The 14,680-nt window shown below is 46.1% G+C and overlaps 1 protein-coding gene across 1 annotated transcript in view; it reads right to left on the bottom strand.

Annotated features, from left to right (window-relative positions):
- ALG1 (ALG1 chitobiosyldiphosphodolichol beta-mannosyltransferase) overlaps window positions 1–14,680 on the bottom strand; it is a 17,895-nt gene extending 3,215 nt beyond the window's left edge. Inside the window, exons 1-11 of the mRNA XM_063099076.1 lie at window positions 14,473–14,680; window positions 13,442–13,519; window positions 13,227–13,330; window positions 6,068–6,216; window positions 4,366–4,455; window positions 3,883–3,993; window positions 3,028–3,149; window positions 2,813–2,851; window positions 2,398–2,457; window positions 1,550–1,660; window positions 241–355 (exon numbers count right to left, since the gene is read on the bottom strand). Of these exons, the coding sequence (XP_062955146.1) occupies window positions 241–355; window positions 1,550–1,660; window positions 2,398–2,457; window positions 2,813–2,851; window positions 3,028–3,149; window positions 3,883–3,993; window positions 4,366–4,455; window positions 6,068–6,216; window positions 13,227–13,330; window positions 13,442–13,519; window positions 14,473–14,680 (1,187 nt within the window). The remainder of the gene's footprint in view (window positions 1–240; window positions 356–1,549; window positions 1,661–2,397; window positions 2,458–2,812; window positions 2,852–3,027; window positions 3,150–3,882; window positions 3,994–4,365; window positions 4,456–6,067; window positions 6,217–13,226; window positions 13,331–13,441; window positions 13,520–14,472) is intronic.

Here is a 14,680-nt window from a genome sequence, read left to right as displayed (position 1 = left end):
CGAGCAGAAGCCCCGAGTAGAGGGAGGTCTAGTACCAAGACTGGTATGTTCTCATTCAACGTGAGCTCTAATGGAAGCCAACTACATTGGTGGGGCTTGGCCCAGCCACAGTCACTGCAAGCATCCCACGCATGGCCACCCAGCAGTGCTGGACTGACGGGGCAGCCCTAGCCTCCCTGATTCCCCCTCAGCTGCTGATTTGAGGACCTAACCCAGGGAGGACTCAGTTTCTGCTCCTACCACTTGAAGTTCACAGCACACACGGGCAAGCAGCACCCAAACATGTCGACCACCTTCATGGGCAGGTCCAGGCCACTGGAGGACTTGTGCAGACAGACGCCCAGGTCCGCAGACCCTGCCAGGTGATGGGGAGTCGGTCAGAGCTCTGGCCGCTCACCCTGGAGACACAAATCCTACCAAGACTGTGCAGCAACGTCTCCCACGGGGGTAGAAATAGGGTAACACCCCCAACAACCCCAAACATAACTGGTTTAAGTTGCCAAGCAGCCTCATGGCCTGGTGAGGAGCAGGGACACAGCCATGTCCCCCAACCGCCACTCCTAACAATTTGCCCTACCTGAAAACTGTGTGCTACTTAATATTGTTATTTAAGTTAACTCTCTTTTTCTACTTAAACACAATTTATTTTAAAAGAACTCTTAAGTTATTGCTTCATGGGCACAGAGTTTCTGAATGGAATGATGAAAAAGTTTTAGAAATAGAGGTGACAGTTGTACAACTCTGTGAACATAATGAATGCCACTGAGCTGTATGCTTACAAGCAGTCAGAGTGGCAAATTTTATGACTATTTTACTATAATAATAAAAAAAAAGAATCCACAGCAGACCCAACAAAAAACAGCTGTCATTGTAAAAACAAAGCCAAATAAACAGCTTAACGTTAGGAAAGTCTAGCTGGGATCTCCTGCCTGCCGAAGGCACTCAGCCCGAGAGCTTCCTTACTGCTGAAGACATTAGAGTCAGTACCGAGCCTCGACTCAACTCTCCACTTAGAGTAATCAAGAGAGAAAAGGGTGGAGAGGAGGGACAGCTGTTCTGGCTGGGGGAGGCTGCAATACATGTTGTCTCTGGACCTCCCAAAGCCAGTGCCCTCCCAAACTTGGGGAACAGTGGGCCCAAGCCCAAGCCCATCCCTTGTGCAGAACAGAAAAGCAGGAAGGATGGAGGGTGTGGGAGGCTCTCAGAGCCCTTGGCAAACAGCTGCCAGGACCATCAGGTAGGGAGGAGCTGGCACACCAAGAAAGGGCCTCCTCTCAGGAGTTCCACATGGGGTTCCTGGTAGGCGACCTACCTGCCCCCAGGGGGCCCCAGGAGCAGGCCCAATCCAGCCTGAGGCCCGCTGGTTTGTGGCCCTTGATCTGAGAGTAGCTTTTACATTTTTAAAGAGTTGTAAAAACAAAGAATAGGGGGCAGAGGCCAGTATAAGCTTTATTATCTGGCCCTTTTCAAAAAAAGTTTGCCCCCCGTCTTACAGTAGGGGACTCCCCTTTAGACCACCTTCCCCCGATGCCTCCTGCCACCCTCTTACCTAGAAGCAAGGGGTAGTCCTCGGCCTCCAGCCACGGTGTGCAGACCTGGATGTGCTGGAAATGCTTGTGGCCAAGGAGGTGACTGTAATGCTCCTTCAGAGGTCCTTTGCCTTTGCAGAGAAAAGCAACCACTGCATGGGACCATCTCTGTCCCTGGCCCATGGCCCCAGTCCCAGGACGCTCCTGTTAGGACATGGCAGCTACTTTCCCAGAAGCTCCACCCCTCGGCAGCTCCACTCGGGTCCCTTCTGGAAATGACCTCAGGAGCCCTGAGACCCCAAAGGGGTGTGCACCCTGACCACTGAGGCCAGGCCCTGCAACTGCAGCCAGCTGGCCTCAGGCTGGGAAAGATGACCAGGATAAACACTGGCCTGGCACCCGAGCACCAACCCAGCTTCTCCATCTGTGCCATGTGTAGGGACATGTGGCCTGTCCCCTGCCATCCCCCCAGGGACCCAGTAGGCCAGGAGGAGAGGAGTGAGCAGGACAAAGCAGCAGCCAGCTCAGGAGCCTGTTCCTCGAGTGCTGGCTGTTCTGCTTCTCTCTTTGTTCACGGTATGACTTCAGAAGCAATTTTATGTTGCACAATGGGCTCTTGTTTTAAAAAATAAAAGGATGCTGGAAAAGTGGAAAGCTGAGTATCTCTGAGGTCGTGCTATCCGAGATTCAAATCTAAACTCCACGCCCTGCCCTGAGGCCCCTCTGAACCTCAGTTTCCCCTCTGTCAAGCATGTAGTGACAACCCTACCTTGGAGGGTTGGGACGAGGATGAACGAGACAATGTCGTGTGCATGTCCCCACCCCATCTCCCACCTAAACACAGAACACTGAGGGTCCCAGGTGGTACCTGTTATCACACAGACTAGAGAAGGAAGGTTGTCTCCATCAAGAGTCAGTTGCTCAAACTCTGTGTTTAAGAAAATACAAAAACAATAACCAGGATTCTCTAGCTGGGTGAGTGAGGGGTGGGAGGCAGGTGAGTGAGGGGTGGGAGGCAGGTGAGGGAGGGGCATGCTCCTTGTGAGGAGGCCACTGGCTTCTCTGTGATGCTCTCCCAGAGGTGGCACTTCAAAGCTAGGGCCTGGTCACTCAGTGGCCCAAATGGGGCCTCAGAGCTGCCCACCGCCACCCCCCGCTGTCCTCGGGCTGACCCACCCACTGGCCCCAGGGACAGGAGCAGCTCCACGCAAGGCTGGGCGAGCATCCCACAGCTCATTGGTCCCTGACAGACCCAGGACTGCAGACCACAGCCGCACACCTACTTTCCAGTGCTGCCAGCAGAAGGGAGAAGTCCTCGTCCTCTACAGGGAGAGAAGTGAGTGTCATGGCCTGTTTCTAGATGCCCCCTCCCAGCTCATTCACACCCCCTTCTCATCGGGACACCCATGGGGGGCACGAGACTGATGGGGGGAGAAGAACATGGGCTCGCCGGGTGGCTGTCTTACAAGTGCCAGGGCAAGGGGGAGGTCGCAGAGACCTGTCCAGCTTGTGCTGCTGACCAGCAGGGCCGGCCGCCCATGGAGACGTGTCACCATCCCACTCTGGGCATCCCGTTCCGTGAAGGCCGTCCTCTCCGTGGCCGGGTCTACAGGTTCTGAGCTGAGGGAGCAGAGGGGAAGCCCGTGGGAGGCCACTGAGCAGGCCCCAGGGCCCAGGACGGCCATCTCCCACCACAGCGAGGCCCGCAGGCCCCAGGGGGTCAGGGCGCCCAGCCACATCAGCACCACTGGGCCGACCCACCACCCAAGGGCTGGCTTTCTTGACCAATATTTATCTGTTGCTAGGTGCTGAGGTTACAACAGCAAAGAAGACCATCTCAGCCCCTTTCTCCGTGGGGCCTACCCTTCTTATTCCTTATTAAGATGAGGCTGATAAAATACCCTCCAACTGCCAGGCTCAGTTACTGAGAGGGGCACATGACAGGACTGGGGAGAGCTACACAAAGGCCTCTCCTTGGCCCCATGAGAAACCCCAGAGGACACACAGATTCAGACCCTGCCATGGGCACAGGAACCCAATGGCAGGAGGGTCAAATAGAGCAGTGGTTGGCAAACATTTTCTTGAAGGGCCAGAGAGTAAATACTTCAGCCTTTGAGGGCCATACACTCTCTGCTGCAAAACCCAACTCTGCACTGAAGCCCCAAAACAGCCGGACGACATATAAATGAGTGAGTGTGCTGTGTTCCAATAAAATTTTATTTACAAAACAGGCTGCAAGCCCCCAGCCTTAGTTTGCCAATCCCTGGATTAGTGGATTCCTGCAGGGAGGAGAAAGGGGAGAGGCCAGGACAGCAGTGACAACGAGAGAAGGCAGCTGAGGACAGGGACCTACCAGGCCCTGAATGGAGAGAGGGTGCGGCCCAGCTTCATGAAGAGCTGATGCTGCAGGTCCAGAGGCATCTCTTTAAAGAAAGACGCCGGCTTGTCGTACACGGTCACCGCTCTGCAATGAGATCATGGGGGCTCTCGGGAGGGACGGAGAAAGGCCGAAGGAATAGAGGGCCCAGAAGGATCCAGAAAAAGAAGATGCTTGGGGAATCTGAGTGTCAGACAATGACAATAAAGAGCTTTACAATTACTTAGGAAAGCAAAGAGAGATGCTGGGAGACCAACACTGCCTGGACCACCCAGCCAGCTGGGAAAGAAATTCCACCACATCCTCCTTCAGCTTCCCCAAGCCAGTAACACCTCCCGGGCCCATCAGTATCTCAAAATGCCTGGCCACCATGGCACGCGGGCCCTGCAGCTCTCATCCCAACCAGTCCTGGGTCTCTGTGCTACCCTGGGGCTGACAGTTGTCCCATGCCCTCCGTACCTGATGTGCCAGTTTTCTGCCAGGTCTTCCCGCATGGCATTGGTCACACACAAGTTCAGGTGGGACAGGCGCCCAAAGAGCTTCTCGTACCTGAAAAGACGTATCACTGGTCAGCTTGGAGCCCTGGACAGCCCCCCCCCACCACCACCACCACCACCACCACGAGCACCACCACCACCGTGTGACTCAACACTTCCCGACGCAGAAGAGGCTGTGGAGCTGGGGTCTCCCAAACCTTCCCAGAGGTTTCGATAGCTGAGCTCCACCCGCACTATTATTTTTTCACACCTTTCTTTATGTCATATCGCTTTTCGGATTAAATACAGTTAGGCTAAAAGGGACCCATATATCAACACCAAAGTGAAAATCCAGTCTCTTGTCACTAAAAGAAGAAATACAATAAAGGCCTCATTGTTAAATCTCAGCCACCCTGTGCTATGCTGCGAAAATCCAGTCTCTTGTCACTAAAAGAAGAAATACAATAAAGGCCTCATTGTTAAATCTCAGCCACCCTGTGCTATGCTGCAAAGGTTGTGAGGTTGCAGCTCACTCTCAACATAGTACAAAGGGGGTTTAGCAAATGTTAGAGAGGCATTAAGGACATGTTAGCTCCAAATCGAGACTTGAGCCCTGATCGCAGAGAGAACTGCAAAGGGGAATGAGTGAGTCAAGGTTATTTAATGTCATCAGGTATTATGGCCTGTTCCTCCAGACAAAGCTCTGCACTAAATTTTGGTCCTCACACTTAGATGAGCGACAAGAGGCGTAATTACTTTCAGCCTCAGTTTCCTGACTTGTGAAAGGAGAATATCACAGTACACCCCTCACCCCCCACCCTGGGGTGCAGTGAAGTTTGAATGGGATAAAAGAAAGAGTTTGGCCTGAGGCCTGGCATGCAGCAGGCACTCAGTGACTGCAAGCCATTGCCACTGCCACTGCTGCCACTGTTACCACTACCAATGATCAAGCCCATCAGGGTGAGGGCCACAGCCAGCCACTGTCCTGAGGCTGGAAGTGCATGCGAGGCAGGTGTCACACTCAGCTCAGGACACAAATTACTCTTTCTGCTCTGGGTCCTATCCCACAGGCCCTTCTTCCCTCCCTGTAGCCTTGTCAGCTGTAGCCACCATGGCCCACTTCCCTGTCTTCCAGCAGCAGCCCCCAGTTTCTATTTGGGGATCTGCCCACAGTCTCTGTCCATATGGTCTGGGTGTGCCTGGGACCTAGCTCTTGTGATAGAGAATTTGTCCCAAGCATGAGACAACAAGGGACTGCAGTCCCCGGCCTCAGTGAGTGGACCAGAAAGGGGCAGGTGACCTATACCAGCCAATCAGAGGGGTTTGCTCTCCCCACTCTGCCTGAAGGGGTGGGGATGAGAGCTAGGGGAGCTCCTAGAACCTAAGACCACCACCAGAAGGGAGTGTGGAGACAAAGATAAGCCAGGTCCCAATGACATTGTTTTGAGCTCAAAGCCAACTGCTTTTCCAGCCCTTTCAGTTTCATGGGCAACAATAAATGCCCTCCTTTGCTGAGGCCTCTTTCTATCCCTGGTGGCCAATGTCCAGCCCAAATCACCAGCCCTGCCCATACCCCTGCCAAGCACACAGGGAACCCCCTTCCAGAGACTCCACACTGGCCCTTCTTCCCACTCATCCCAACATGGTTTTACAGAATGTATCGCACCCGCCTCCCAGACACTCACCACTTGGCCAGCAGAACAAGGGGGTGGCTGGGGCTATGCACCAGCCCCATAATGGAGTAGCCGTAGTTGTGCCAGTCGATGACGAGTTTGCTCCCACAAAGGCAGCCCACAAGCCAGCAGACAGCGATGCTGGGCAGGCCTGGGGGGTTCTAGGGAAGAGAGAGACTTGACAGAAGAGGAGGAAACCCAGGCCATGTTCAACAATAAACTGAGTGAAGATAGCTACAATACACATGGCAATGAGTTGATTATATTTACGGAGCTTATGATCCTTTGATAATAAGCAGAAGACAGATCCTCTCTGCCACCAAAATAGGTGTAAAAAGTCATAAAAGAAGCAGAATTGGACTGGCTGGTCAGCTCAATTGGTTAGAGTGCAGCACGGATAACACCAAGGTCAAGGGTTAAGATTCCCTTACTGGCCAGCCGCCAAAAAAAAAAAAGAAACAGAATTGACCAACCTGAAAGGTCCAACCAAGATCATCAATAATCAAAGAGACGAAAAATGGAAAAAAGAGATGAAAACTCCACAAATGCAAACTCTACAAAAGCCTAACCTCAGCTGGTGACATAAACATGTGGGAGCCCAGGCACCCCCATTTGGTGAGGATAAAATGGCCTATCCTGACTCTAAGGCTATCCAGGAACATCCCACAACATTTAAAAGTGCATAAACTTTTTCCAAGCAATTCTACTGCTAGGAATTTATCCAAGGAAAGAAACTGAACCCATGCAAAAGTCGTCTGATCACTGTGCTCATAGCAGCACTATTTGTAAAAATTAAAAAAATCAGAAAGCATCTGAGTGTCCTTTTTTTTTTAAAGATGACAGGTAAGGGGATCTTAACCCTTGACTTGGTGTTGTCAGCACCACACTCTCCCAAGTGAGCCATGTGCTGGCCCTCCAAGTGTCATTTAAAATGAGACTAAATAAACACATTCTGGGACATCACATATTGGAATTCAGTGCAGCCCATCAAAAGAAGATGCTTCTGAATGTTGAAAATTGGTGAAGGGAAGAGGTTAAAAGCTTAACTGTGGAACAAGACTGACGACCTAGGTTCAAATCCTGACTCACCCACTTCCTAGCTGTGTGATGATAGGCTACTTATAGAACCTCTCTGGTTCCAGGTTTCCTACTTTCTAAAATGTAGGTAATACAGGAACCTACTTCTTAGGGTTGTTGTGAGGATTAAATGAATTAATACATGTAAAACATTTAAATGCATAAGTGCAATTTAAGACTCTATCTATTTAGTATGAATGGGTACTGTAAACACTATGGACACATACCATAGGCTCCTATTCATGTTTTTTAAAGATTATACAAATCCCCAGCCCCGCCAAGTGCGTGCTGATCAGATAGGCACCCAACCAGAGAAGCCCAAGATCCTTGGAGACTACGCGCCCTGTGGTGCCAGAGCATGACCCAGCAGGTAGGCCTTGCCACCACCACCCAACTCCATCCACAGCCCAGCCGAGTGCGTGCTGACCAGAGAGGCGCCTCCCCTGAGAGGTCCAAGATCCACGGCGACCACACACCAAAGGCACTAGTGGGCAACCGAACAGACATTGAGGCAGCCGTACCAAATTGTCAGTCCCAGCAGCATCCTAGCCAGACAACAGTGTCAAACCAGTGGACCGTGATATCCCCTGCCACAGTGACTAAACATCAAAGGAAAGATACCAGAAATATGAAAAATCAAGAAAGTACACAACCAAAGGGTAATAACTCTCAAGATTTAGATCCTATAGAACAAGAAGCCCTTGAAATGTCTGACAAGGAATTTCGAGTGATGATTCTAAGGAAACTAAATGAGATACAAGAAAACTCAGCTAGACAACACGATGAAACAAGGAAAAGTATACAGGACCTGAAAGAAGAAATGTACAAGGAAATCAATGCCCTGAAAAAGAATGTAGCAGAGCTTGCTGAGCTGAAAAATTCATTCAATGAAATAAAAAACACAACAGAGAGTTTAATCAGCAGGCTTGCAGAAGCAGAAGAGAGAACTTCTGACCTTGAAGATGGGCTGTTTGAAATAGCACAGGCAGACCAAAAAAAAAAAAAGAAAAAAGAAAAAAGAATTAAGAACATTGAAGAAAATCTAAGAGAGATATCAGACAACCTTAAGCATTCAAATATCCGAGTCATGGGTATTCCAGAAGGGGAGGAAAAAGGAGATTGAAAACATATTTAGGGCCGGCCTGTGGCTCACTCGGGAGAGTGCGGTGCTGATAACAGCAAGGCCCCGGGTTCGGATCCCATATAGGGATGGCCGGTTTGCTCATTGGGTGAGCAGGGTGCTGACAACACCAAGTCAAGGGTTAGGATCCCCTTACCGGTCATCTTTTTAAAAAAAAAAAAAAAAAAAGAAAAGAAAACATATTCAACAAAACAGTGGCAGAAAACTTCCCAGGTATAGGAAAAGACACATATCTTCAGATTCAGGAAGCTCATAGATCCCCAAACGTATTCAACCCAAAAAGGTCTTCTCCAAGACATGTTATAGTCAAACTGGCAAAACTCAAAGACAAAGAGAGAATATTAAAAGCTGCAAGAGAGAAGCATCAAACCACCTATAAGGGAGCCCCAATTAGACTACCATCAGACTTTTCATCACAAACCCTAAAAGCCAGAAAGGAATGGGATGATATATTCAAAATACTAAAAGACAGAGATTGCCAGCCAAGAATACTCTACTCCAAAAGGCTATCCTTCCAAAATGAAGGGCAAATAGTATATTTCTCAGACAAACAAAAACTGCGGGAGTTCACTACCGCACTACCACCCTTACAGGAAATTCTCAAGGGAGTATTGGGTTTGGTACCTGAAAAATAACTACCACTGCAATAAAAACTCAAGAAAAATCAAAACCCACTAGTAAAATAAAAATGGCAACAATTAAGAGAAAAAAATAAGTTTATCTACAACCCAAGGAACCAACAAATACAGAAGACAAACAGTAAATCAGAAATAAAGGAACAAAAGACACTTAAGACATCCAAACAAAAATTAATAAAATTCTAGGAGTAAATCAACACCTTTCAATAACAACTCTTAATGTAAAAGGATTTAATTCCCCAATCAAAAGACACACACTGGCTGACTGGATTAAAAAGGAGGACCCAACTATATGCTGCCTTCAAGAGACCCACCTTACCTATAAAGACTCACATAGACTAAGAGTGAAAGGATGGAAAAAGATTTACCATGCAAACAGAAAAGAAAAACGAGCTGGAGTAGCTATTCTTATATCTGATAAAACAGACTTTAAACTAAAAACCACAAAAAGAGATAATGAGGGCCACTACATAATGATAAAAGGATTCATCCATCAAGAAGACATAACAATCATAAATATATATGCACCCAATGTCAGAGCAGCCAGATTTATAAAGCAAACTCTATTAGACCTAAAGAAGGAAATAGACACTAATACCATAATAGCAGGGGACCTGAACACCCCACTGTCAATACTGGACAGATCATCTAGGCAAAGAATCAGCAGAGAAACACAAGATCTAAGCAACACACTAGACCAATTAGATTCGGCAGATATCTACAGAACATTCCATCCAACAACCTCAGAATATTCATTCTTCTCATCAGCACATGGATCATTCTCCAGTATAGATCACATGTTAGGTCACAAATCAAGTCTCAACAAATTCAAAAAAATTTGAATTGTCCCATGTGTCTTTTCAGACCACAATGGATTAAAATTAGAAATAAATAACAAACAAAATTCTGGAAACTATACAAACACATGGAAATTAAACAGCATTCTACTTAATAACATATGGGTCCAAGAAGAAATCAAAAATTTATTGAAACTAATGAAAACAATGATACATCATACCAAAACCTGTGGGATACTGCAAAAGCAGTACTAAGGGGGAACTTTATCGCATTAAATGCGCACTTCAGAAGAATGGAAAGATGGCAAGTGAACAACCTAATACGTCACCTTAAAGAACTAGAAAAACAAGAACAATCCAAACCTAAAGTTAGCAGACGGAAAGAAATCATTAAGATCAGAGCAGAACTGAATGAAATTGAAACCCAAAAAACAATACAAAAGATCAATGAATCAAAAAGTTGGTTTTTTGAAAAGATAAATTAAATTGACAAACCATTAGTACGACTAACTAAAAAAAGAGAGAAGATCCAAATAACAAAAATTAGAAATGAAAAAGGTGATATTACAACTGATTCATCTGAAATACAAGGAATCATTCGAGACTACTATAAACAACTATATACCAACAAATTCGAAAATCTGGAGGAAATGGATAAATTTCTGGACACACACAGGCTACCAAAACTGAGCCAAGAAGATGTAGAAAATCTGAACAGACCAATAACAATAAAAGAGATTAAAGCTGTTATCAGAAGGCTCCCAACAAAGAAAAGCCCAGGACCAGATGGATTCACAGCAGAATTTTACCAAACATTCAAAGAGGAATTGAAACCAATTCTCTACAAACTATTCCAAAGGATTGAAACAGAGGCAATTCTCCCAAACTCATTCTATGAAGCAAACATCACCCTGATACCAAAACCAGGTAAAGATACAACTAAAAAAGAAAACTACAGGCCAATATCCTTGATGAACATAGATGCAAAAATCCTCAATAAAATAATAGCTAACAGAATACAGCAACACATATGCAAAATTATACACCATGATCAAGTGGGATTCATTCCAGGGATGCAAGGTTGGTTCAACATACGCAAATCAATAAATGCGGTATACCATATCAATAAAGTCAAACACAAGGACCATATGATCTTCTCTATAGATGCTGAAAAAGCATTTGATAAAATTCAACACTCATTCATGATAAAGACTCTCTACAAGTTAGGTATCGATGAAAAGTATCTCAACATAATTAAAGCCATATATGATAAAGCCACTGCCAATATCATCTTGAATGGGGAAAAGCTGAAAACCTTTCCTTTAAGAACAGGAACTAGACAAGGATGTCCACTCTCACCACCCCTATTCAACATAGTGTTGGGAGTACTAGCCAGAGCAATCAGAGAAGAGAAGGAAATAAAAGGCATCCAGATTGGAAAAGAGGAAATCAAACTGTCCCTCTTTGCAGATGACATAATCCTATATATCGAACAGCCTAAAACCTCTACAAAAAAACTCTTGGAGTTGATAAATGATTTCAGCAAAGTAGCAGGATACAAAATCAACACAAAAAATCAGTAGCATTTCTATTCTCCAATAGTGAACATGCAGAAAGGGAAATCAAGAAAGCTTGCCCATTTACAATAGCCACCAAAAAAATAAAATACTTAGGAATTGTGTTAACGAAGGATGTGAAAGATCTCTATAAGGAGAACTACAAACCACTGCTGAGAGAAATTAAAAAGGACACAAGAATATGGAAAGATATCCCATGCTCTCGGATTGGAAGAATTAACATTGTGAAAATGTCCATACTACCCAAAGTGATATACAAATTCAATGCAATCCCCATCAAAATTCCAATGAGGTTTTTCTCAGAAATGGAAAAAACTATCCAGACAATTATATGGAATAACAAAAGACCACGCATAGCCAAAGCAATACTGAGCAAAAAAAATAAAGCTGGAGGCATAACACTACCTGACTTTAAATTATATTACAAAGCTATAATAACCAAAACAGACACTTGGATCAATGGAATAGAATAGAGAATCCAGAAATCAACCCACACACCTACAGCCATCTGATCTTTGACAAAGGCACCAAGCCTATACACTGGGGAAGAGACTGCCTCTTCAGCAAAGGGTGCTGGGAGAACTGGATATCAATATGCAGGAGAATGAAACTAGACCCATACCTTTCACCATATACCAAAATCAACTCAAAATGGATTAAAGAATTAAATATACACCCTGAAACAATAAAACTTCCCAAAGAAAACATAGGAGAAACACTTCAGGAAGTAGGACTGGACACAGACTTCATAAATATGACCCCAAAAGCATGGGCAACCAAGGGAAAAATAAACAAATGGGATTATATCAAACTAAAAAGCTTCTGCACAGCAAAAGAAACAATTAACAGAGTTAAAAGACAACCAACAGAGTGGGAGAAAATATTTGCAAAATATACATCTGACAAAGGATTAATATCCAGAATATACAAGAAACTGATACAACTTTACAAGAAAAAAACAAGTAACCCAATTAAAAAATGGGCAAAAGAGCTAAATAGGCATTTCTCTAAGGAAGATATACAAATGGCCAACAGACATATGAAAAAATGCTCAACATCACTCAGCATTCGGGAAATGCAAATCAAAACCACACTGAGATACCATCTCACCCCAGTTAGGATGGCTAATACACAAAAGACTGTGAATGATAAATGCTGGCAAGGTTGTGGAGAAAAAGGAACTCTCCTACACTGTTGGTGGGACTGCAAAATGGTGCAGCCTCTATGGAAAATGGTATGGAGGTTCCTCAAACAACTGCAGATAGATCTACCATATGACCCAGCTATCCCACTGCTGGGAATATACCCAGAGGAAAGGAAATCATCAAGTCGAAGACATACCTGTTCTCCAATGTTCATTGCAGCACTATTTACAATAGCCAAGAGTTGGAACCAGCCCAAATGTCCATCATCAGATGAGTGGATACGGAAAATGTGCTATATCTACACAATGGAATTCTACTCTGCTATAAAAAAGAGTGAAATACTGCCATTTGCAACAACATGGATGGACCTAGAGAGAATTTTATTAAGTGAAACTAGTCAGGCACAAAAAGAGAAATATCACACGTTCTCACTTATTTGTGGGAGCCAAAAAATAAATAAATAAATACACAAACAACCTGGGGGGGGAGAAAACACAACAATTACAATTCCTTGAAGTTGATAGGACAAGCAAACAGAAAGGAGATTGTTGGGAGGGAGGGGGGAGAGGAAGAAGGGAGGGAGGTTTCAGTAATGGGGTACAATAATCAACCACATTGTATATTGTCAAAATAAAATTTTTTAAAAAAAGGAAAGGTCAGCTATAAAAAAATAAATAAAAGTTTATACAGATACACAAATATGCAATTTATTTATCAATTTGTGCATTTTTAAAAGGCTGGAAAGTAAAGAAAACTATTAACGGTTCTCACAGAGGGTGGCAGGGCTGACACATACCTGGAGAAAGATGTACGCTGCTGGCTCTGTCCACATCAACTTCCACAGCAAGTGCACTGCCTGGAATACAACTTTGACTACATACTGGAGAACTCGGGGCCCAACTGCAAGTCAGAAAACATCTATCACTACCAAAGGAGCTCTTCACAATCTGCAGGTGTCTCCACACACACTCCTCACAGATTCAGAGAAATCTGGAGTTAACTGCATCCTACCTGCAAGACTCTGAAGTTCAGTCAACCTCACAATCTGAATTCTGTCGCTCTGCAAAAGCTCATCATGGGGTTTGGAATCTGAAAATGAGAATGTCCCCTTTAATGTACTAAATGCAGCAATCTAATTTGAAGTCAGATAATCTCCTAGCTCAGGCTGAATAATGGAAATTGTTTTGGAAAATAAAGCTTTTCAAAACCTCTCTCTGTTCCTTAATAGCCAGAACAGAGAATGAGGCCAATTCTTGTCCAAATTCCACTAGAATGCCCACAGAGGGGGAGCCCCAATCTTGCCCACCCCTACTTAATACAATTCCTGGCACATAGTAGGCACTCGATTAAACTGATCTGGATTCCCTGAATGGTGGTATCTTCCCACCACAAGGAGACCGCTAGAAAGTCCCACTCTACCCCCTCACCCTGGGATAGCAGACTCTAAATAAAAACAGCCAGGAGAGCCGACTGGACTAAAGGCAACCAATGCTGGTCCCACTTTTCCCGGAGATGGGGTTTAGCTACCCTCCAAAAATATCAACATAGAGAATAAGGAAGGAGCAGACACCTATGCCCTGCACACTGGGGGAAAAAGCTGGACATGGGGAGCAAATGAAACATCCGCCTGCCTGCAGAGCTCTGGGCTGAGGGATGCAGAATGAAAAAAGACGTGTTGCCTATCAGTTCAGACACAGCCTGACAAGAGTAGCTGCACGCAGACGTGGTTACCAGCACTGGCCCTGGAGTGCCACGCACCTGGGTTCCAGTTCCAGTCTTTCCTCTCACTAGAAGAATTAAGTGAGACCATAGAATGGATTCACTTAGCACAGTTCTGACATATGGCAAGAGCTCGATTAACACTGGCTGTTACAAGAAATCCACCCAGCAGAGGCTGGACAGAAACCTGGAAGCAGTGGTCCAGGCCAGAACTCGGGGAGGAGAGACAAAGGGGCGCTGCCGCCTCTGCCCCCCTGAGGCGGTCAGAGCCGAGGGTCAAAGGTTGAGATAGCAGCCTCCCTTCCAGACTACGGGGCACTCACTGCAGAACCCCAGGAGGGTCACGGAGAAGCCGCGCTTGGCCAACGACAGTGCGTGGTACTGCATGCGGGGGCTGCGGCCCACGTCCCCCAGCACCACCACAACCACATGCCGGGCCGCGCGCCCCCGCCGCCAGCGCTTCCATCCGCCCAGCAGTAGCAGCGGTAGAACCAGACACAGCAGTAGCAGCGACACACAGAACGCCGCCAT

The sequence above is a fragment of the Cynocephalus volans genome, chromosome 6, assembly GCF_027409185.1.
Source record: "Cynocephalus volans isolate mCynVol1 chromosome 6, mCynVol1.pri, whole genome shotgun sequence".
NCBI classification, from domain to species: domain Eukaryota; kingdom Metazoa; phylum Chordata; class Mammalia; order Dermoptera; family Cynocephalidae; genus Cynocephalus; species Cynocephalus volans.
Note: the sequence above shows the minus strand (reverse complement) of the source record. Positions and strands in the feature narration are given on the sequence as shown.